This window comes from Diuraphis noxia, unplaced genomic scaffold (assembly GCF_037042655.1).
Source record: "Diuraphis noxia isolate RWA-SAM2 unplaced genomic scaffold, SU_Dnox_SAM2 contig0001, whole genome shotgun sequence".
NCBI classification, from domain to species: Eukaryota; Metazoa; Arthropoda; class Insecta; order Hemiptera; family Aphididae; genus Diuraphis; species Diuraphis noxia.
In genome coordinates, this window is record NW_028301711.1 from 101,867,168 (window position 1) to 101,893,396 (window position 26,229).

Below are 26,229 nucleotides of genomic sequence, written 5' to 3' on the forward strand. Positions count from 1 at the left end.
AAATAACAGTTATTGTTATTTTTTGTTTTGGCGTTTTATCCACGGTGAGTCGGTGGCACGGTTATCGGTGTAGTTCATTATCAGCAGCATTACTTGGAAAAACTACTATTCTAATAAAATGACTGTTAATTAAATAACCGTTCTCTAATGTTAGAATCACCGACAACTGTTCGGTATCGGTATTCAACTGTTGTTAGTATTGCCTGTTAAATGTTAATTGTTATTTTATTTCATTTTAATAATTTATATACTTATTAAACAATAGTATAGTTTAAATATTTAGTATATTATTTTGTATTAGTAGGTAAGTAGATATGTTATTTATTACCTACTGTTTCTTTCTTTGACAGTTAATACAATTTGGATTTCACCAATTGAACATGATGATGATTAATTAAAGAATACTAATATACAACACTTAAATTTGTATTTAATTTTAAATAATAATTATAATACAAACATTTGTCTTTGTAAGAGTATATAATAATAGTTATTGATAAATCAAAAATATATTATTATTAATTAATAATACTTAATAATAATGATTATTATTTTAAGTTTTTTGTAATAATTATATAAAAGATATTTAAATATAATAAAATAATAACTAGGTATGTAAAAGGCATTTAAAAAAAATAAAATAATAATATAGAACATTTTTAAATTTAATAGTGCCTACTTATAATTTAAACATTTTCCTTTGTCATAATATTTAAGTAATAAATGAAATTAGTTATAACTAATAATTATTATTACTTAAATAATGTCAGTTTCATTTATAAAGAAAAAAATAATATTATAGATAAAAAATAATTATAAAAATATTTTAATAAAATAAAAATAAACAAATGTGTATACTGTATTCTGTATAGTACTTGCATTATACATTATTGTGAATTGTAATTGTTGCATATTCAGCATTTATATTATATGATATTACACCTATACTGTTTATACTAACAATAATCATAAGTATCATATTACGATCGGTGGGGACTGTCCATCGGTTATTAGCGAGTAGAAATATATTGTACGCCATTACGATTTATACTGTTAACAATAAATGTCTATATTTATAATACATAACAAATTGGCGACGATGAAAATAATAATTTAATCGTAATCACTAGTGCATTAGAAGTTTCAAGTATTGTATTCATACTAATACAAAATGGCAACTCCTAAGACAGAATCCATAACGAACTTTAATCAAGTTATTGGGTCGCCTGGAAACTTTGAAACAGGTATGGATATCACAATTTTTGAGTCAAAATTGACAAATTTTTTTTTGGCAAATGCCATCGAAAATAATATTCAAAAAAGAGCCATTCTATTATCATCAATCATCAGTCAGTGAGGAAATTCACAGAGTACTTTTTAGTTTATGTGTTCCTAGCACGCCAAACGATTTTGAGTATGAAACTCTAATGAAAAGTTTGAACAAATATTTCAAACCATTAAAATCGTACTTCGTAGCTAGGTATACATTTTATCAAGCTAAACAAAGACAAGATGAATCGGTGTGCACGTGTCAAAAATCTTGCTTCAAAATGTGGGTTTTCGTCGGAACTAACAACAGTCATTAGAGACATATTTGTTGTCGGAATGGGTTCAGGACCAATCCAAGATCGTCTGTTAGAAGAAGATGCCTCAAAAATTGGAGTTACATATTCAAATCTAATGGAAATCGCGACAGCCAAAGAAACTGCAATAAATGACAAGAGTGGCTGGAAAAAAGAAGAATACGCAGACTTGAAATATCAACAAAAAAATAATGGACATACTGCCAAGCAGGGGTTCAACACATACAAGGAATCAAAAATCAAATGCGGGAATTGTGGCCGTTCCAATCACTTTAAAAAAGACTGCAGATACAAGGACTTCGAGTGCAACAATTGTGTTGAAAAACGTCATTTGTCCACCGTATGTAAAAAGGGTAAGAAAGAAAAGAAAAATACAAAACACAAAATAAATTTTTGTATGATAATAATGATGATGACGAAACAGTTAATTATGATCTTTCGAATACTTTTTTTTCCATAATTGATCAAAATTCTCAAAATAAAGCGGTGAAATCGTTTACAGTAAATTTAATTGTAGAAAACAATAATGTAAGCTTCGAAATTGATACCGGTTCACAACATAGCGTAATTTCGCAATTAATCAGGCGTGCGCTATACGTAGAATGTTAAATGATGAAAAATTTATATTTTGGTTAAATGTTTTTCATTGTTTAATGCCACATGTAGATATATTATATAACCAATTGCAAAAACGGAAAATTGACTCTATCGAGGTGAAAAATGCCATTTCTCGATTTGAAGAAAATATTCAAAAAGAAAAACGAAATTTTGATAATTTTCAAACTGAAATGCCAGGTGAAGTAACACAATGTAGACAAAAAAGAAAACGTGATGATGATACACTACTTTCTAGAATTTGTGTTGCAAAAGAAGTATGTGATATTCTTATTGTCTGCGTTAAAGATAGGTTCGAATATAAAGCTCATTTAAACGCGTCTCTATTATTTATGTCCACCGAATTTCCTTTGTATGAAAAAAGTTTTCCACAAACATATGTTGATGAAACAATTGAAGCTTACCCTTTTTTAAATAAAAGTAAGCTACAAACTGAATTGGAACTTATATATAAACGAACAGATTTTCGTAGCGTAATTGGTGCTGTTAATTTACTACAGTTTATTATTGATAACAACTTGGAACAAATATTTTCAGAAACATTTAAACTTATACGTATTATAGCAACAATACCTATGACATCTGCAGAAGCAGAAAGATCGTTTTCGACATTGAAGAGGATAAAAACATTTCTTAGAAATAGTATGGCAGAAGAGCGACTAACAGCATTAGCGATGTTATCAATTGAAAAGAAAATGGTGAATCAAATATCAAATTTTAATGAAGAAGTCATCAAAGTATTCATGAAGAAAAAAGACAGACGGATCGATTTGAAATTCAAAAATATAACTACTGCATAATATTGTGTTATAACTTTTAATTATATTGTATTAAATATTATAACGGCATAATAATTATATTTAATATTTATTTTTAAACCATAATTTTTTTTAAAATTATTTGTTGTGCAAGATACTTTATAAGCGTATAAGGTTTTGGTATCAAAGGTATCAAAACATTTATTTAATTTTATTTAAAAAATCAACAGGAATTGATGGTAAGTTCAAAGTTGTCATTGTGGAAAAAGAAGAAAATATTTGTGCCCCACCTTCAATGAACCCCACGAGCCGCCACTGATATAAATTATTTAAAAAAAACAATTCAAAATTACAGTTGTCTAGTGTGTTATTTTATTATAGATACTTATTATTAATTTTCAATGTTTAATTTGAATATGTTCTGTTTTATATTATTGGGTTTTTTAATTTTACGACTGAAGTTAGTTTATAATATATATTATCTAAATAACTTTAGGCGACTGTAATTTTATTATAATTTAATCTAATGTTTTTTTAAATAAATATAAATCCATGGGTTTGTACTTACTGTAGATGTGTTGGTAGACATATTTATTGAATGAACACCAGCTAGATGTTTTTTAAGATTGGTTAGTGTAGAATGGTAAGAATATTTTTTAAACACTGATCACACTTAGCAATTTTTTTATTTTGATCAAACACTGTAAAATGGCTCCATACATTACTAGTACGTCTATCTGTCGCATCCATTTAGTGAAAATGATTTTTTATTACACTATATGGAAAATTGTTTAACCTCTTCATGAAGTGGATGAAATTCATTTTATCCACATTGTGTAAAATTACTATACCTAATTGGGTTTTAAATAAATATAAAAGTTGCTTGTTATAATTTGTAACTCGTACATTGTAATTGTATAAACTAGTTTTTCAGTCGATCTGATAATTTCAAGATAAGATATAAAATGACTGTATAGATATATAGTAATATACAGATGTACATTGTACAGATATCGTATGATCCCGTTGAAAATTTTATTGTCTGCCATTCTGTCTTATACCTGCAGTTGTTGACTTACTAATACGTTATTTTATAAAATTATAAAATATGGAAAAAGTATTATTTTATGAAAAGTTGCAAGAATATTATGCAACGAAGCCGAAGAAAAAACCTTTTAGTCAAGAGGAACAAATTCAAATAATGATCACCGAGATTGAAGCTGCTAAAACTAAAACGTAAGAATTTATTTAATTAAATAAATAAAACAATGACAATTTACTGTGCATAAAAACCATATCAACATTACAAAATATGAGAGAAGAGAAATAACACGAATATAATTTATTAAACGTATGTGCTATAATTATAAAAAATTTAATATCCGTATAATTTTATATTTATAATGTAAATTAATAATATAATGTACCTAACTTACGAGGGACGTCTAGAAAGTAAGGTTACAAGGGCTGTGTAGAACGAAAGGAATTTTATTTTTCAAAGTTGTCACCACAGTCATGTAGAGAATTTTCTACCTAACTATCAAAACAAATATTCAAACGCCTCAGTCCGTTACGAAATGTCGTCACAGCAGCCAAACGCGTCAAACAGTTCGTCCTTCAATCGCTCCACCTACCGTAGGTGTGATATACGCTCTGTTATTCGATTCCGGTATGAAAGCGAGGGTGAAATTTTTCTTGACTCAATTGTGACTGGTGACGAAACGTGGGTGTGTCACTATACTCCCGAATCAAAAAGGCAATCTCTACAGTGGCGCCATCCCATTCACCATCAACCAAAAAATTCTAAGTCCAATTTTCAGAGAGAAAGATCATGTCATCTGTTTTTTGGGACCGGAAAGGGTTATTATTGGTCGATTTTATGCCTAAAAGAACCACCATAAATTCAACTGCATACTGTGAGACACTCAAAAAGTTGAAAAAAAAAATCAAGGACAAAAGGAGAGGAATGCTGACTCGTGGTGTGTCACTCCCTTCATGACAACGCGACACCGCATACCGCCCGTCTCACTCAGGACCTGCTTGTTTCATTTGGGTGAGATATTGTGACTCACCAACCCTACTCCCCGGGCCTGGCACCATCTGATTATCATCTTTTCAATAAATTGAAGGAGATTTTAGGTGGACAACGATTTTAAAATGACGAGGAGGTCCAGGATGCTGTCGAAAATTGGCTTCGGGAGGTGGAGCGGAAGGTATACGACGAAAGTATACAAAAACTGGTCCCTTGGCTTCAAAAATGTATTTATCTTAATGGCGATTATGTAGAGAAATAATGACATGTTTTGACACTTATTTTGTAAATTTCATTTAAATATATCCATTATTCAATTTTTAACATATGTTGTAACCTTACTTTCTGGACGTCCCTCGTATATAGCGTATATTGTAATAATATCATTATTATTATTACTTTATCTATATTATATTGTATTATATCTTATTGTGAATAGGCCAATATTATCAAATTTTTTATTAAGAACATTATATATTCTCTCGTTGAGTTTTTACGATATTTTAATTTTTAAGTGAATTAAAATTATGAGCATTTTTAAATATTTAAATATTTTTCGTACTCATAATTTTTTTGGTATTTTTAATGTTTTTTTTAAAAGTGATCACATTCATTCTTACGATCTTACGCTCAGCTCAGATTCTAAAACGTAATATCTATGTAATTTTTATACACTGTAATTTTTTATAATTATTATACTAGTATTTATTTACTTCAACGTTAAAAAATATGCTTAATTGAATTGATAAAAATTATAAATGAAATTATATACTTTTTATCTTTAGATGTACGAAAACACGCCGAGAGTATTATTTACTCGCAACATATACAGTGTTTAAAGTTGCGGGCCAAAAGTTTTTGATATACAAACCTACAGAAAACGAAGAAAATATTAGGTAATACAATGACAATATTATTTCATAAAAAAATATAATTTTTAATAACTTAAATTTTATTTATAGGTATATTGTAAGCTATGAAGATTTATATGACAAAATAAAAAGCTTTCATATAAATACTGGGCATGGTGGAAATGTCAAACTTCGAATGGCAATACAAAAAGAGTACTACATTCCGAGACTAGCTATCGAAATTTTTTTAACAGTTTGTCAAACTTGTAGCTGTAAAAAGTCAATGAACCGCAAACTTATTAAACCTATTACATCAAATGATTTTAACGAAAGAGGACAAGTGGACCTAATTGATTTTCAGTCTGTCCCAGATGGAAAGTATAAATGGATACTTAACTATCAGGATCACAATACAAAATTTATATCCCTCCGTCCTATGGAAAGTAAAAGGGCTATAGAAGTTAGTACTAATTTGCTAAGTATTTTTCTAACATTTGGAGCGCCAAGTATTTTACAAAGTGATAATGGCCGAGAGTTTGTTAACTGTGTAATCGATGAATTAAAACAACTTTGGCCGGAGTGTGTTATTATACATGGACGTCCAAGGCATCCTCAGAGTCAAGGGAGTATTGAGCGGGCCAATCAAGACGTTGAACATATGTTAAGAGCATGGATGCAAGACAATGTGTCCCAGTGAGTCGGTCTTCAATTTGTTCAGTGGCAAAAAAATTGTTCATTTCACCGTACTATTGGTAGAAGCCCATATAACGCGTTATTTGGAAATGACCCAAAAGTTGGATTGACAAGTTCAAGACTTCCAAATAATTTTGTTCAAACTATTACGACTGAAGAAGAAATTGAAGAGATTCTACAATGTTCAACGGTTAATTATACATGTGATATATGTAAAATTGAAATAAATTGTGAGAATTCGGGCATTTTACCTACCAAAAACCACCCACGACAAAAGGGGAACACTTCTGTCGTGACCTAGGAGCCGCACCGCGTGATGACCCGAAGGCCAAGTCGGTGGAGCTCATAGGCTTTGATACACGCAACGGCAAATAAATACCGAGGACTTATATTGGGGAAAATAAATAATATTAATAAAAAAATGTGACAAAATATAAGGTAATCATATAGTTATATTTTACAGGGTTTTAAGAAAAGGGTGTGTTTTAAACCATATGAATAAAATAATATAAAATTTGGTACATGGCAAAGTGCACAAAATACAGGGAAAAATATATACGATAATGCTACGGCTCCGACAAGCGGTTACCGGCACGGAATGATAATCATACGTCGGTATGACGCATTATACATTTAGATGTATTAAAGGAAACGACCCACGGCTCCGCAGGACGGTTACCGGGGCACCTCTGAAGAAAATCTGAGTATATAAAAATCTAGGGTGATACATAATCAAAATGAAAAAAGGGGAATGTTGGGGGGGAAAATAATACTTGACGACGACTGCTTGTACTGAGTTGATGATGTTTGAGATGGCTTCGCCCGCCTCGGGCCTATGACGTCACTTCAGCCCATCATTTTCGGTGAAAAATGACATATTATTTTATTACATACATTCAGCAAATCTTATATTATTATTATTATTATGTTCGACGCATTACGTACAAATGCACATACGGCTGACTAGAAATTTTGCTATTGACATTTATTTAAAAAGAACTAATATTAATTAGCTTAATTAGTTGCAAAAATAACTATCCTATCTTCGTCATCGTCGTCACAATCGTCAACCAAAAGTAATCTTTTATTATCCGGATTTCCAGTTGTACACCATTCTCCCGCTATATTAGTTCCACTAGTTGGATGATTCGTTTTTCTTTGATTACGTATTGTTCGTTTCATTATAGGTTCAGGTGGTACTCTAGCTTGTGATTCTGGATCTAAAGTTTTGACATTTTCGGCATATATTTCCGTTAGATTTGTCTTAGTTTGTTTTGCAGTTTCTTTCATATTATACGTACATTTTATGGCATTCACCTACCAAAAAATCCAATTGAAATTGTATAACCAAATATTTATATTATCTTTTTTGAACGGTATTTCGTCAAAAATGAGACAGGCTCGCTTGACAATAATTATTCGAATTATTCCAATTAATAAAGCACCCAATTAATCAGAGAAGAGATGAAGTGGGAACATTCGTTTCTTTATTATAGGTACTATAATATTATACTATACGATGTTGATATATATTTTTTTTTATATAACTACTATACCTTAATAATTATAATATTGTTGAGTCCATTGTTGTCGGCAACTTAAAATGTACCTAATATTATTATTATTATATTGGTGTGTCAGTGTGTGGCGACGGGTTCCGGGACATTTGCGGTCGGCACCTTTTTCGTGCCGTTTGCGGTCAGCTTATTTATATCTATACTATATATATATAATATACTTTATGTACTATATTGATTCTATATACTAAATATATAGGTAGGTACATGTGATATATATTTAACTTTCCTTCACACTTTTCCAGGCTTAGGACTGGCAGTAATTTTTACTGGCGTGTTTAAAAGATAATTATTGTTATTATTATTTATTATTATTATTATTATTATTACTGTCTTATTACTATTATTTTTATTAATATTATATTACTTATTCGAATTTTTGAAGATTAGCAATGATATTCAAATATTTTGTCAAATTTTTGTCAACTTCATACTCAGCTAATGTCTTTTTGATTCGTTGGTCTAATTGTATATAAGTTTTTTTTCTTCTTTTCCCTTCTATATTTAAGTAACTGCGTTCATATAATAAATCAGAATTTTCAGCCTTTTTTTTAGACAGTGATACAAATCATTAAAAGTTGGTTGTGGCTTATTTAATATTTTATTTTATTTACTGTTCCACCCTTCAACAATGTTATTTGTTCGATGTCTTCTTTGATAAAAATTCCATACACTCCTTGAAATAATTGGGTTTTCCAGCCACTGTTCAATAAAATAATTATAAAATATTTTAAGCTTATCAATATCAGGTGTATTGGTCATAATAATAATCCAACCTTCGTTAATGTCATCAATTGGAATATGAGCTAAGGCAGAACACATTCTAACGTGTAATCTAATATCTGCATCATCTTTATAATTATTCGCTAAACCTATGTTTTGAACTTTTCTCCAAAGTGATTGATTAAAATGAAAGTTGCAACCATATATTTCAGCATTAGGGAATATTTGTTTTATTGATTGAATAGTCGAAACTTTAAAATCCAATGTAAATGATTCAGGATTAAAGTTTGGAATGTGTGCTTTTATCATCGAAAATAAACGCTCATCATAAACAATTTTTGTTTTATTAGGAAGTAAAATATATATTACAGGAATTACATTTATTTCGTCGTTTTTAGACCCAATATCAATATGAACAGTATAAACTTGATAAAACTGTTTGTTAAAGCTTTTAAAAGTGCCATCGACAAAACAAGTTTTTCCTTCAGAAGCAATTTGTCTTCCTTTACTTGAACATAAACCTATAATTCTATCTTCTTTTCCGTCATCAAATAATACATATTTAGAATCACTAGGTATAATAATATCTTCCCTTAATTTAGGATCCAATGAATTGCCAAGTGATTTCCTACGTATACGATTTAATGTCGTTTTTACAGGCGATTAAACTGGAATTTCGGTCACTAAATCTAATCCTTGATCTATTAATGGTGTAAACTCTTCACGAAAAATTTGAGCGGCAGAATTAGATGAATCACGTACGCGTTTTTTACAATATTATATTTTTTTTTTACTTCAATTTTTGCCGAGTCATATTTACATTGATGAATAGTAACATTTAGAATTATATTACCTGTTCTTTTTAATCTTCCTGTGCATTTCTCCCTTTTTTTTCATTCAAACATACCAAGGTTGTTACATTTTCGTTATTGGTTCGATACTTCCCTATATTGGTAACCATTGTATACTGCTAAAGCTTTTCCTTTAATAGTTTCCAAAATTTCTAAAGAATCGTTCATTTTAATAACACTATAATATACCGACTGCGAACTCTACAAATGTGTATACCTACTATACTAAAGACTGAGTAAATGTTATCGATGGCATGTAACTATATAATTGACATAATACAATTTCAATTTAATACTTTGTGACGTCCAACGCAAACACCCGATCCGTTATCATATTAATATTATATAAGTATCGCAGGTACATTGAGCGCGGTGTACGACAAAACAACCTATCCCGCGTGCCCCAGTCTCCGCCGATCCAACACGATAATCAGGTAGATAGGAATAATCTGACCGCAAACGGCACGAAAAAGGTGCAGACCGCATGGGTGCCGACACCGTGGCGACGTTGTCCCCTAAACAAAATACAATGCCACCCGCTGCCCAAGGGCAATTTGTGTTGAGATGTGCGTGGTGCGGTATGCAGACTACAATATATATATTTATAAATTATTTACGGATTTTTTCAAACATTGATTTGAAATTGTCAAATCAATTATCATTGTGAAAACACATTTTAAAAACCATTCTTGTAATGAACCTTAAAATAATTTATTAAAAGAAACTAAGTCATTACTCAAGCCAGTGGCGTACAAATGGGGGGGGGTCGATATAAATCCCCCCCAGGGCCAAAAAAAAATACAAAAATGTCTTGAGAATGTCATCATGTATTGCTATGGACTAGCGTCCCGCATTGTCTAGTTCACGGTCAACTAGGTACCAGACGAACCAAGATAGGGTAGGGTGCGACCAACTTTGTAATTATAAGAAAGAAAGCATTTCGTGGAAATCATTAACGTTAGGGCAACACGAAATCATGTGGTTAGACGACTATAAAAGATCGTTGATAGGTGTGCACAGGATGTGGGGTTATGCATCATTACAAAAGTTACAAGAAACAATGTCATAATGTAATATTATAATGTATATTTTTACATAATAATAATATTAATAATAATATAAATTATCGAGGTCTGTAGCCGCATGGGATGCGCATTTAGCTCGTACGTGGGCGAGTGGCATTTCCGTCAATCTAGATAAGTATACCACATCCGTGAGAGCAGCGACAAGAGCAAGTAGACTATGGTGAGTAGAGGGTAGCACTATATAAGGGACCCCGAAACGGCCTGTATTCAGACGCGACTTGACCAGACTAGCCAGAGCACCTTCACGCCAGTCTGTTGTTTAATTTAATTTATTGGACTTAGAAAAATTCTTATAAACAATATTTTGAACTTAGAAAATATTCGAGTCAAACCGAATTAATTCTAATCATTCAGAATACTTAACTTACATTCAGCTTTAATGTTATAAATAAATATATGTTTTACCACAATAAATAAACAATTAATCTAATTAAGAAGAATTCTACGTTGTGTAATTAACTCAAGAGTCACCTTCCAAACATCATCCTTGACTGATACCTGTAGGCGACGTGATCACTACAGTATATAAAATTAAGGATTTTGTAAGTTTTAATGGAATCACAAAATTTTTCGTCCGAGGAGGTAGAGATACAAATAAATGTTTATTATTTGCATAAAAACTATTTTTGTGTAGATATTAAATATTGTTTATCATTATTAGTAAATTGTCTCTGTGCTGCGCCCGTGTGTGTGTGTGTGTGTGTGTGTGTGTGTGTGTGTGTGTGTGTGTGTGTGTGTGTGTGTGTGTGTGTGTGTGTGTGTGTGTGTGTGTGTGTGTGTGTGTGTGTGTGTGTGTGTGTGTGTGTGTGTGTGTGTGTGTGTGTGTGTGTGTGTGTGTGTGTGTGTGTGTGTGTGTGTGTGTGTGTGTGTGTGTGTGTGTGTGTGTGTGTGTGTGTGTGTGTGTGTGTGTGTGTGTGTGTGTGTGTGTGTGTGTGTGTGTGTGTGTCTATTTTTGTAATGGCGTACCCGCATGGCGCATACGGCATCTCATCGAAATATTATTTTAATTTATAACTTTATCCCTTATCTTTTGTTTATTAATATATATATTATTATAATAATATACACGATTGTCCAAACGTCCGATGTTCAGTGTCGTAATCTAATTGTTCAGTGTACTCATGACAGTGTTTAGTGTACAGTCGTGACTCGTATCTGCAATACTGCAATAGTTATCTAAGAAGTTTAGATAAGTAAATTTTATGATTTAATTTTTTTATACCTAGTCTTCAATATTCTTAATGCATTAATATCGAAAACACTCATTACAAAAGTAGACTTTTTTTCAAAATATTTTTACAGTTGTTAAAAAACCAACGTTTTTATTAAAAAAAAAAGAATTATATTTTTTACTTTTTCGAATGACAACATAGAGTTTTAATTTCATATTCCAAAGCGGAATATAATATGAGTTATAAGTACTACATTCGATTTTTATGACTCAAAATACTTAGAAAAATATATTCTGCTTTGTGATATGTAATTAATACTCTATGTTGTCATTCAAAAAAAAAGTAAAAAAAATGATAATGATAAAAAAATATTTAAAAAATATAATTTTTTTTAATAAAAACCGTTGGGTTTTCAACAACTCAGAACAACCGTGTAAAAAAATATTTTGAAAAAAAGTAAATTATTTTTTTTAAATAACGAGTGTTCCAAACCGATATCATCCCGAATCATTCTGTATATATTGATTTTTATATTATTATAACTTAATTTTATAGATTAATGGTAATTACGGCGGCCAGAGTAGAAGAACAATCAACCAGAGAAACGAGTGGTGTCACTATCAACTATAGATATGATGATTATATGATCATCGGAAACGTATTTTTTAACGATGAATTCGTTTTACCTGAAACAAAATACTCTAACGTAGATCTAATGCGTATAAAATGTACTTTCAAACCAACAAATATATTTGCATAAATTAGCAGACGATTCGGTAAATTTTTTCTTACACAATGTCTGTAAAATATATATAAACAGTATAGGTGATATAAACTATAGACCTATACAATTTCCGAGACCCTATAGTTTTCTAAAATTTAAATTGAAACAGAATAACGACGAATCGATCAGTGCTCAAAACGATGAAACGACATTTAGTACCGAAAATCAAACACTCGATAAAACCAATAATATAAATAACGATACCACAACAGAAATAGATCCTATGAATAAAACAACTAACGAAAGAATTAACGCAACTACGATAAAAGTGGAAAGTATACTATACGCACCGAGTTTGACGAATGATGTAAAAAAAATAACGGATAAATCTGGATATTACACAAATAGAATCGATAGATTTTACGAAGTGAACAACCGAGGAATGACGAGTACTCGACCGGATTACGACCAGGGCCGCAACATCCACCCGGGCAGCCGGGGCAATGCCCCGGGGAACGGCCTCCATTCTTATTTTGTGGCCCCTATTTATAATTTTCACAATTTTGAATTTTTATATACCCAGCAATACCTAGTACCTACTGTATTGTGAGAATTTGTGACAACTGTGTATACTGTGTAAGATAAAATTAATTTTAAAAATGTTTGTACTATTACACTATTATAGTAATTATCAAAATATTGATAACTGAAAATTATAGTAAGTATAGTAAATTATAGAAAATCTATTGAAATAAAAGAATCTTTTTTAGGTTTTTTTGAATTAAAAAAACATGGTGCTGCTGACTATGAAAATCTGTTGTATAGTATTTTGGAATCTTATGATCTAAACGTGAAAAACTGTCGTGGACAAGGATACGATGGTGCATCTGTTATGAGTGGCAGTAATAGTGGAGTCCAAAAACGTATTATGTCAGTGGCACCAAATGCACCATTTGTTCATTGCTGCGCACATAATTTGAATTTGATTATTTCTGATGCAGCCAAAAGCACTCAAGTAGCAAATAATTTCTTTGCCACTGTTCAAGCTATTTTTAACTTTTTTAGTTCTAGCGCTCCTCGGTGGGCCACGTTGGTTTTCAGTGAAGACTTTGCTTGCAAAATTAGAAAGAAAGTATTGAAAAAAATATGTCCAACTCGGTGGGAAGCCAAACACGAATCAGTCTCAGCTCTTAAACAACGATATATCGATGTACTTAAGTCATTGATTAACATAAGTTTAATGAGTAAGAAGTCTGACGAACGAAGTGAAGCTCAATCTTTACAAAAAAAAATGGAATCTTTTCAATTTGTGTTGATGTTAAGTGTTTGGGAAAACATATTACGACCACTTCATGGTGTTTCAAAAATGTTACAACAACAAGATATGAATCTACAAAATGCTCGAGACAGATTAAAAGATGTTCATTATTTAATAAATGAATTGAGAAATAATTATGAAGATATAGTAAATAATGCCAAGTCATTATGTTTGAGATGGAGCTTACCTGTTACATATACTGAACCTCGTCAGATATATGCAAAAAAACATTTTGATGAAGTCGATGGCGATAGGCGGTTAACTATAACAACAGAAAACTTTAAAATTAAAGTATTTTATCCTATTATAGATACTGTTTTAATGCAACTTAATATTCGTTTTAAAGCAATGGACAATGTGTGTACTACATTTGATTTTCTTAATCCAAATAATCTCTTATGTTTAAGAGAAGATAATATTGTAAAGGAGTCATATGATTTTATTCAAACGTATAAAGATGACATTAGTTCTGATTTTACTGGTCAGATTTTATCATTAAAAGAATTAATAAAAAATAAAAATTTAAAAAGTATAAATGAAATGGCCAATTTTATACTTACCAATGATATAGCAACAAGTTACTCGGAAATCTTAGTAGCTTGTACAATATTTTTAACACTGCCAGCAGTGGCGCACACAGGGGGGGGGGGTGGGTTAGGAGGTTATAACCCCCCCCGAAATGTCTTCCTTCATTACGAGCGTCTGGAGAGGGAGACAACCCACGAATAAATTTCTCATCAATTATTATGTCCTTATTTCTTATCAAATATATTATAAGATTTAAATAATATCATATTATTTTAATTTGATTTTGTTAGAGATTGACATTAAATTTATAAAATTATATATTTTATTGCATACATTGTTCTATTAAAACAAGTTAATTATTTTCATTTTGAATTCATTGACCTTTAAACTGTTGATAATAAATTAAAAAATTATAATATAGACCATAAAATATATTAGATGTACAAATATAGGTCATACTATTTTGATACAACGTTTTATCATTTTTTAGCATAGGACTATACTATAGTAAATTATTAATAGAACAACCCCCCCCCCCCCCCCCCCCCCGAAAAAAAATCCTGTGTGCGCCACTGACTGCCAGTTACAGTAGCAGCGACTGAAAGGTCTTTCTCAAAATTAAAAATTATAAAAAACTATTTAAGAAATTCTTGTAGCCAAAATCGACTTTCAAACATTGCTATACTCAATATAGAACAAAAGCGAACTTCAGAATTAAAAACAGACAAATTAATTAAAGATTTCTCTAATTTGAAAGCAAGAAAGATGAAATTTGTTTAAAATATTAACATCATATTATTTTTGTAAAATGTATAACTTTATCTGAACTTATTCTTTCATGACTTTTCATTGTGTTTTTATTTATAATAAATTTATATGATGGATATTAAAAAGTGTTGTTCTTTACTAAAATGTATGTTTTACATGTATGAAATACTTTTTAATAAAGATTATGTTTGTTTAATTTTATCTAATTGACTCCAATAAATGTGTTCACTAATTTAAACCCTGGTGCAGTGATGCTATGATAGTGGCCCCTAAATAATCTTTTGTCCTAGGGCTCAAAAATTCTAGTTGCGGCACTGATTACGACGAAAGTTTTATTGACAACGACGTGATCACTAAATTCGAAACCGATCAATGGGAAGGTATACAGGATATCAGTAAAGTACGATGTAATGAAAATGATGATAACTCTGATTATATAACATATTTAACGGTATTAACGGTATTTGTAATATTTGTATTAATTTGTATCATCATTAACTATACATGTGTGCATGGAAATAGATATAGGCGTATGGTGATGATGTTAAACCGAAATTCTGTTATATTGGAAACAGAATTATAATATTGTATATTATATGAACCGTTGTAACCAATGCTATTGTTCAATGTAAACAGAAATACTTGTAAAAAAATATATAATTAAAAGTTTTTCAATCGTAAACACTGTCGTTATTGTCGCTATTGGCCGTTGTAATCGTTTACTTATTGAGTCGTGAATGTATTATGGGTAGGAATTGTTTTAGAAACTAAGATATTAGTATAGGTCATACCCTTAGACAATGGATGGAGCTATATTGCAAATATTGCAGATAAATTGATAATAAACGTCAAACCATTAATACCGAAATGGTTTCGTATAATATTTTTAAATATAGTATCTCGTAAGCAGTGCCGCAATTACAATTTTGAGGCCCCGGTTCAAGAATATTTTGGAGGCCCTTTTAGTTTTTATCGTAGCATTGGCGGAAATAGGGGGGGGGCTTAGCCACCAAATATACCATTAGCCCCCCCCCCCCAAAAAAAAAACCTATTTTAATTGTGTGTAAACCAAGCCCTTAGCTCACATTGATGTATAAAATGTCAGCCCCCCTCCCCTGAAATTAAACTGTAGACATAAACAATGCCAAACAGGATACAGGCATTGTGAGAGTTCATGTATCCAATAAAAGTGTCCTACCCCCTTGTCATTTTTCTTTGGTAATTGCAACTTGTATAATAAAAAAATGTCTAACTAGTCACTACACTTGACTATAACAACTATAGCATAATAACTATAACATTCAAATAATATATCATTATAAATTATAATATTAGATCTTAAATATTTGATTAAAAAAATAGTAAATACTAATAATAAAATAAATCCACTTATTATAGTTACATTTATTACATTTATAAGTTTCATACATCTTTTTTACTTTTTATCTTAGAAATTAAATATTTAAATTAGTCAGTTAATTCCTTGACAGATAAAGTTGGTAAAATTGGAGATAGGTAGATACAAATGAATGAATCCTTGAAGTACATTCAAATAGGAAAAACCACTGAATAATTAGAAAAAATATAAACGTACTTTGCACTTATAATCATTATATTAACAAAACTTTGTACTAACACAGATATAATATATAAAATTAAATTAAGAAATTATGTTTTCTTGCTTTTTTATTGGCAAAATCATCAATTAATTTACTAACAACTAATTCTTTTGTACGATTTCTTTCAATATTTAAAATACTGATATTTGTAAGACGATCCTGTGATATTGAATTTCTTAAATAGTTCTTAATAATTTTTAACTTCGAAAATGAACGCTCAGCAGTGGCCACAGTAACTGGTAATGTTATGAAAATGATACATGCAGACAGTATATCATAATAAGTAGAAGCTATATCATTGTCCAAAATACACTGCAATAGTTCTTTAATATCATGTTTTGTTTTTAGAGTATCCTTAAACATATTTTTTATGCATAATATTTGTCTTGTTATGTCACTACTTATGTCATCTTTGTAAAATAATTGAAAATCATATGATGCTTTAATAATATCGTTTTCAGTAAACATTACAATGTTTTGAGGTAGCAAAAAGTTAAACCTATTGGTTACTTCATATAAACTGTTGAATCTTTCTCTAAGTTGAACAATTGCTGTATCAATTATAGGTAAAAAAACTAATACTCTGAAGTTTTCACTGGTAATGTCAAGTCTTCTATCACCATCAACATCGTCAAAAAATCGTTTTGAATAAATACGGCGTCGGACAGTAGATTGAATTGGTATGCCCCATCCTTTACATACAGTATTTGATGAATTAACAAATTCTTCATATTTGTCTCTTAAATTTGTAATACTAGATGTAGCCTCTTTCAAATAATTACATGCATTATGAAGATGAATATCGGAGGATTGTAATTTTTTAGATACTAGATTAAAACTTCTCAATATATTTTCCCAAATAGTTAATAATAAGACAAATTCATTAGATTCAATTTTTTTCTTCAATGAGCTTGCTTTTAATTTTTCATCAGTTTTGAGACTTGTTAAAGATAAATTGGATAGTGACTTTAATACATCTATGAATCTAGTTTTCAGAGCATACACAGCTTTATGCTTAGCCTCCCATCTGGTAGTACATACCTTCTTTAAAACAATTTTAGCAACAGAATCCCCTAGAGCTAATGATGCCCATCTAGGTGCTGATTTACTATAAAATAAGAATATATCTTGTAGAGTATCAAAAAATTGTGACACTTTTGGTGTACTTTTAGCCAAATCACATAAAACTAAATTTAAGTTATGTGCATTGCAGTGAACATAGGATGCACTAGGAATTATATCACTGATTCTTTTTTGTACACCTAAATGGCTACCACTCATGACGGCTGCGCCATCATAGCCTTGTCCTCGACATTTGCTCAATTCTAAATTAAACATATTAAGTATATATTTAATTAAATTTACATGAGCTTCTGCTCCATGGTGGTTCAATGTAAAAAATCCTAAAAATGATTCTTTTATTTCAAACGTACAGTCAGCATAGTTCACTACTGCATAACGTAGTATGAAACTAACCTGATCTGTTTTTGAAATGTCCTGGGTGGAATCCATAATAATTGTGTAACATTGACTATATCGAATTTCGTCACATATAATTTTTCTCATGCTTGTTGCTAATAAATCAATAATTTCATTTTGAACCTTCCAACTCAAGTACTTAACTCGAGTTTCTTCGTCACTCAAAAGTTTGTTTAAAACTGGATCAAAATCAGCTACTAATCTGACTGTACGCAAAAAATTCCCTTCATCCTCTCTACTAGTACCTGATTTTCCCTCGTTACCACGAAGAGCGGTATTTCCCGATGTCAAAAATAATATGATCTTAATAATTCGGGTAAGAACATCTCTCCAATATTTTGCTTCTAATGAAATGTGCTCTTCGAGTTGTTTATCAATGGTCTGATTTTTTACCCAAAGGATTCGGACTTTGACAGCATTAATGTGTTGAATAGATATTTCATGTGCTTTAATTTTCTGTGACAAATGCTGCCAATCATTCAAGCCATTTATCCAATTTAAATTAAATTTAGGATAGTTTCTGTCTGCAAATAGCCAACAAGTTTCACAATAAACTCTATTCAGATCAACTGAATAGCACAACCATGATCTGGGTATTTTAATACCAGTTGGGCTCATAACAAAATAATATTGCGTAGAAAATGTGCGTTGTTTGACATTAATGTCATCAAAATTAGTAACTGTATTTTCTGGAAATTTTATGTTCGGTTTGCATGGTCCAAACAATATAATTTTTCTTTTTAAATGTGCATTATAAATTGTTTCTGGAAACTTACCACGGTCTGTTGGAAATGCAGCATTTAAATCTAAGTCTATGTCTGAAAAAAAATGATATGCTAATATAAACACCAAACTCTACATAATAAATTTTTTGATCAGGTCAAATCAATGACTACACTGTGAATTACTAGTTTACCTACTACACATCATAAGATTACTATTGTTATTTGATAGATAATATTAAATATATGGATTATTTGATAAACCATTAAATTGAAGTATTGAGCCTATATTAAATATTGTATTGTTATATGGTAATATATGTATACTATATTATAGATTATAGGTACTAAAATAGTAAATACCTACCTGAGCTATTAATTTCAACATCACTAATATCATTATAACTCAATACAAAATTATTTTCATTGCCATCACTATTGAATTTAACTGCATCAACATCAACCCTTTGCATGTCACTTTCTTTGGGATTAGCAACGTCGTCCATATCTATGTAAGCATACATAAAGTAAGTTAAGCTATATATTAACTAATTTATAAACATAAAATAATAATAATTATAAATGGTTATAAACTTATAAACATCAAAAGCTTAAAGCTCCCACAAATGCTATGGAAAATTTTACTAGTTGTCTGCATTTTATAAAAATGTACTAAAACAATTTAATATTAACCTTTGTCATGAGCTTGGTCAATGTTATTTATGTCATTGCCATCATCATTGATTTTAACTGCATCGACATCAACCTTTTGCATGTCACTTTCTTTGGGATTAGCAACGTCGTCCATATCTATGTAAGCATACATAATATAGTAAGTTAATTTTATGAACTTATAAACATCAAAAGCTCCTACAAATCTAATACCACTAAATGTAAGTTTTTTAGGAAACTAGGAATACATTTTTATATTAATTATGCCATTATAATCATAAATCATAAATTCATACAATTTTGTAAAATTAAAGCTTATAGAATAAGATATGGAAATTCAACATATTTCAACAGGATAATATTAGAAATAATTTAATATACTTGAACCAATTTAATCTCAACATATTCTTGAAAACAACAGACGACAATTATAACAATTCTGAATATTTTTAAATAGGTACTTAATACAATAATACTTGGACTAATAGAAAACATAAAGTTGGTCATCTGTTTCAAGTGTTTCAACTACCTACCTAGTTAAAGTTAAGTTACTTTAATATAAAAACTAACAAATAATGAAATAACTAGGTATGTAAGATTTTAATGAGTTATCTTAGATTATTTTACATAGATATTTAAATATTTAATAATTAATTCAACTAGGTAGTTAATTTACAAAGTTAGTATGAATGAAAAAAATTAAAACCAACTAGTAACCAACTAGCTTTGAAAAAATATGATTTTGTGAATAGGACGAATAGGTACATATTTTATAACTACACTTACTTGAATTAAATAAATATCTATTCAATGATCCGTGATATTTTTTAATTTCATTTGTTTGTTCTCTTTTTCGACGCCTTTTTGATGCACCACTTTCAAATGTTCTTGATGACATTTTTTTTAAAAAAATAACCAAGAAAAATTACAAATAAGTAATAACGACTCAGCGCCTGGATGATTATAATATTAATACTAGTATTCGACTAATACGAGTAATACGTCGCGCTGTAAGCTGTTGCTGTAATCCAATATTGACAACAGTTACAGTACTGAACGGCGAGCTAAATTCTAAGGGCTAGTATTACAATCATGGGTTATCCTCCGATCAGTGTTTAACGGACTGTAAGATGAAATAACCAGTATTACAAACTCCGGTCAACTCTGTTATTGACCGTTAGCTTCCGGTTACGCTTACTAGCCGATATCGGCTGGTTAAAAAATGTGATGTACCGTTAATGCATCTGATTGGTTGTTAAATTGTTATGTTTTTGTGATTATTTTGTTATCATTATCATTTTTAATTATTCCTCAATAGTCAATACAACAATCTAAATTTTATTGCGAACAATATTATTATTTAATTTTGTTTTCGGTTTTCGATTACACCGACTTTTTATTATATAATAGTATATGTTGTACTATTACTATTTTTACTATGGACGCACAAGACTATATGGACGTTGACGACTATTCAGACGCCGACGAAAGTGACGAAGCAATCGATGATTTTGATCATTTGGCGGAACTTGTGGCTTTCCCTAGGCGTGCTAAAATTATTCGCAAACGACCTGACCATTTTAAAGTATGGAGAGATGATGAGTTTTTGAATAGGTTTCGTTTGAACAAAGATACCGTCAAGTTTCTCCTACGTATAATAAAACCAAAAATTGAATCACAAACCAGTAGGTAAGTGTGTATTAAAATATTTTTTTGTTCAGTTATTTGATATACTATTTGTTTATTTTGGTGCTCCTCCAATTTAAAATTGATCTTTGTAATAATAGTCCATAACCTGCAAATTATGAATCAATACCAACTATTATAAGGTTTCTTATAATAATATAAATTGAATCAAACCTAAAATGTCACATCCTAATTCTCTCATCCACATCTCTAACATGTTACATCCTAATTATGCATTTAAATAAGTTTAACACTTGTGTAATAAATAAAATATTGCATTTAATAATATGTTCCTTGTATTGGATTTTTTCCAATTTTTTACTATTCTACATCTTGTTGGTATAGTACATCCAATGTGTGTTGATTGTTTTACTTGCTTGGTTGATTTTCTAAAATATTTTACCAAGAAGTTGTAGGCTGAACATTTATTTTGATAGGAAAAATGTTTACCTGGAAAATCTATTGATTTTGGACCACCTCCACACACTTTTTTAAAATTACTTGAGATAGATTTTAATGTGCTGCTTATTTTTCCAATTTGAATAGTAAATTGGTAAACATAAGCAGTAAGCACATATATACAATATACTTTTATAATCTATTTGTTTATCAATTTTTATTTTATATAAATAGTATAGTTTTTAATTGTATAAATTTATATTTTACAGAAATAATGCAGTAACACCTAGTCAAAAACTGTTGATGACGTTGAGGTATTATGCAACTGGTTCTTTCATAGCAACTTGTGCAGATTTTGCTGGAATTCATAAAACTACTGGTGGTAAAATTATAATAGAAGTGTCAAAGGCCATAGCAGCACTTAGACCGGATTTCATTCACTTTCCAACAACTGATGATGAAATACGTAAAGTTAAGCAGGATTTCTTCAATATTGCGAAATTCCCATCATGTATAGGAGCGATTGATTGTACTCATATTAAAATAAGATCCCCAGGTGGTAATGATGCAGAAATTTTTCGGAACAGGAAACAATTTTTCTCTATGAACGTACAAACTATTTGCGATTCAAAATTGATAATACAAAACATAGTTGCTAGGTGGCCAGGTAGTAGTCATGATGCGAACATATTTCGGAACTCTGCTATTAAACAACGTTTTGATAATAGAGAGTTCAAAGATTGTGTTTTAGTGGCTGACAGTGGTTATCCAATGCAGTCTTATATGATTACACCTATGTTAAATCCAATCACTAACGTTGAAAATACTTTTAATGAGTCACAGATCCGTACTCGAAATCCAATAGAAAGATCATATGGTGTCTGGAAGAGACGATTTCCAATATTGAGTTTAGGAATAAATGTAAGAAACTTGGATACAGTACAAGCCATTATAGTGGCTACAGCAGTACTGCACAACATTGCTCGTCAGTTTGGAGATGATGAGCCTAGAGTTACTGAAGAACAAGAAAATGAAATTGCACTAACATTATTTGAACAACCTCATGATATCAACGATCAAGGAAGAAATCAATCAATACATAGAAACCGCTTTTTAAATTATTTTAATACTTTATTGTGACCAGATTGAACAAAATAAAAATTAAATTGTAAAACATAAAATCAAAAGCAATGCTAATTTCAAAAAAAACTGTATTTATACATTATTTAAATATTTTGTCTAATTTGATAAATAACAATTTCCTTAGTGGAAGAAAAATATCAAAATCATAAATGTAAGTACAAATATTTAACGAGTAATAAAAATAACAATATAGTATTTAACAATTAACAAGTACTGAATAATATAAAATAATATTCAAAATCATCAAAAAAAAAAGTCCACTACAAATCACTGAATTTTAATTTTATACTGGATTTTTGCAATGCAAGTAGTTCCATTTCTGATGCATGTTTTTCTACTTGAAATTTTATCCTATCTTTTACTTCTTGTAATAATTCCTGTTCTCGATTTATTTTCAGCTTCCATATTTCTCTTTTAAATTCTGCTTCTTCGCTTTGTAAGTTTGATTCCTGCTCTGTCAGTGAAGCTTTTTCCTGTGCCCATTTTGACAACTTGTCTTGAAAGAGCCTCTTTCTCTTTGTCGGGCCTAAAATCATTAATAATTCGTACAGTTTATTTGATTTGAACAATGAGATAATTTTAAAATTACATAAACACATTTTTCAATAATTACCTGATTTAGAAAGTTCAACATTGTCATTTGGGGATGTTCTTTCAAACGATAATGGAGCGGATTTTGGCTGCCTTAGCATTCCAGGTGTATATTTTGCCCAAGACATTCCTGACAAAAGTAGTGAACGAAAAATGTATCTAATAAGCTAGTTATAAACAAATGTATGGTAAAAATATAAACAAAGTACAAAATAAATCTTTACCTGGTTCAGTGGACTCATTTTGAATACAACTATCTGAAGTCTGCTCTTGGAATGTACTGTCTTGATCATAATCACATCTCACTACTTCTACTTGATACTCATCTACTCCATCTATTTCAATTTGATTAGTGTTAGAAACTATCACTAAAATGAATATCATAAAATACATTAATTGTAATTAATTGTAATACGTCACATTAATATATTTTTAACTTTGACTAATCAGAAGTAGCTACTAGATTCTATTTGCTACCAGACACTACCCTCAACGTTTAAAATATTTTTAAAATTTAAATTACAAACTGTGTACCTATATTAAATTCATGAAATAATAAATTAGTAGGAGGTGGAGTTGCCACCTATGGCCACCTTAAGAATTTTCTTTCTATTGATATTTATTTATTCTATATTAAATGGTATTAATATTTTAAAATTGAATTTTCCCCTCCTATGGCCAACGTAAAAATATTTTTTATTTTATTTAAAAATGTACATTATTAATACCTATATATAATACATAAATAATAAAAGTTAATTAATAAAATTATTAAATCTAAATATTACTCTGGCCTGTTTAAATCTCAATTAATCTAAATTAATTTTTAAATCTAAGTATTTATTACCTTCATCGTCACACCAGTTAGAAGTCAATCCTGATGCTCTTGTACCCAAAAGAGCCAATACACGTTCATCAACAGAACCAAAATCTGCCAAAACAGCTTTACCACCTCCAGTGCTTGAAAGTTGCTTTCCATTTTGCACTTTTTTTTTCTGAGCTCGTCTACATATATTTTCAAATTTGCATTTCAAGACACTCGCTGGTCTAAATTGATCTGTAATAACTGCGTTGAACTCGGATTCTATTTTTGCCCAGTGTTCTTTCTTTTTCCTGTAATGTAATATTTGGACCAGTAAGTAAAAAAAACGTGATAATTATTAAATATTATAAAAAAAACAAAAGAAACTTACATATTATTCACGTGGTCGGTAGTCTTACACTGAATAACAGACCAGTGTTTCGAAATTAAATTCATCAGTTCTTCTTCCTCAGCAAAACTAAAGTTTTTACTTTTTGATGGTTTTTTATCCATGTCGTATATTAATTACACGTTCACTAATTATAAAATTACCTATTTTATAAATTTTAACTATAAGTTAAAATTTAAAATAAAACTAGTTATGAGCTTATGACACGCAGTGATATCTGGATAACACTGATAACAGTTTAAACTTTTTTTAATGATAGTGGTGGTTTTAAAACAGTGGATTACCGAATCGAACTCTGACGGGGTATTGTAATACTACTTTTCTGATAACGGACCGTAAAAGACAAAACCGTGGTTAAATTGATAACCGAGGCGTAAACGGACGATCAGGTAACCGAAGATATAATCATGTATTGTAATACTGGCCCTAAATATATCGATAAATGATGCGTCAGCCATGGAGTGAAGTATCAATGTATAATACTATCATTATTCTTTATCGTACAATAACAATATTGATAACTGTGCCGTTCTGTTATTAAAATAGATTTATACCGGACTGTTAATAAGTAAGCAATAGCCATATGACTATTCATAGTAATAAATGATAATTACATATGTATTGAACTATTGTTGATCCAATGAAATGGTATTTATATACACAAAACAACAAAATTCAAAATGATTGAAATCTTATATGTGATTTTACAATTGTTTTATAGTATTATAGTATTATGGAAATGGTAAAATCCGAGGCCCCCCATACATACATTAGAGGCCCATCAGGCGGTGCCTTGCACCGCCTGCACCGGCGGTAGTTGCGGCACTGCTCGTAAGTTGTCCGCAGAATCTGGAGAGTTTACTCCCTCTTTGTTGTTATCGTATATACTAATTGTTGTGTTGTCCATGTTTTTTGTTTCATTCACTATTTTTTTTATTTTTAAGAAAATAATTTAGGGTCTACAGACTTCAACACGATACGTTCCAACCACGGTTGTTTTATAATCTGGTTGTAAATACGCATCTCTCTATTTATAAACCCGTCTTTGGCTAGAATCATAGCAAACAAACACACTACAAAAACTAATATTATTATAATATATAGCATAATATATTATTATAATAACATTGTCGAGTGTGCGAATTTATTTGAGTAACTTTGAACGATTTTCAAAAAAAAATACTGAAAAAACGGTTAAATATTATACTATAATATGAACGCACCTCGTGATCACAGTAAAATAACTACAACAAAACGTGGATTGAAAACAATTGATGAGCGCGCGTTAAATAGATTACTAGATTCTGTACCTTTAGACGTAACTCATGATTTTATTAAAAAGCAACTACCACCTTTATCCAAAACACGAATACCTATAAAATTAAAAGATTCTAAAAATTCACCAAAATTTATACGCAGCATCGTCAAA

At 30.0% G+C, this 26,229-nt stretch overlaps 3 protein-coding genes across 4 annotated transcripts; 1 reads left to right on the plus strand and 2 right to left on the minus strand.

Moving 5' to 3' along the window:
- The first annotated feature begins 10,167 nt into the window (after positions 1–10,167).
- LOC149062908 (zinc finger MYM-type protein 1-like) lies at positions 10,168–16,924 on the plus strand. Its single transcript, XM_089215443.1, has 4 exons — positions 10,168–10,261; positions 13,435–14,463; positions 15,569–15,738; positions 16,919–16,924. The coding sequence occupies exons 1-4, from the start codon at positions 10,168–10,170 to the stop codon at positions 16,922–16,924; spliced, it is 1,299 nt and encodes a 432-aa protein (XP_089071569.1).
- A 9-nt stretch (positions 16,925–16,933) lies between these two features.
- LOC149062909 (zinc finger MYM-type protein 1-like) lies at positions 16,934–20,668 on the minus strand. Its single transcript, XM_089215444.1, has 4 exons — positions 20,557–20,668; positions 19,792–19,908; positions 19,466–19,606; positions 16,934–19,194 (listed from the first exon to the last, which is right to left on the minus strand). The coding sequence occupies exons 1-4, from the start codon at positions 20,666–20,668 to the stop codon at positions 16,934–16,936; spliced, it is 2,631 nt and encodes an 876-aa protein (XP_089071570.1).
- A 2,409-nt stretch (positions 20,669–23,077) lies between these two features.
- LOC149062910 (uncharacterized) lies at positions 23,078–25,212 on the minus strand. Of its 2 annotated transcripts, none has more exons than XM_089216758.1 (5): positions 24,783–25,212; positions 24,437–24,702; positions 23,814–23,924; positions 23,612–23,719; positions 23,078–23,524 (listed from the first exon to the last, which is right to left on the minus strand). In XM_089216758.1, the coding sequence occupies exons 1-5, from the start codon at positions 24,902–24,904 to the stop codon at positions 23,259–23,261; spliced, it is 873 nt and encodes a 290-aa protein (XP_089072884.1). In that variant the 5' UTR covers positions 24,905–25,212; the 3' UTR covers positions 23,078–23,258. The 2 variants fall into 2 exon arrangements, with proteins under 2 accessions (XP_089072884.1, XP_089072883.1); XM_089216757.1 differs by having other exon boundaries at positions 23,080–23,524; positions 23,814–23,957; positions 24,783–25,207.
- Positions 25,213–26,229: the final 1,017 nt, after the last annotated feature.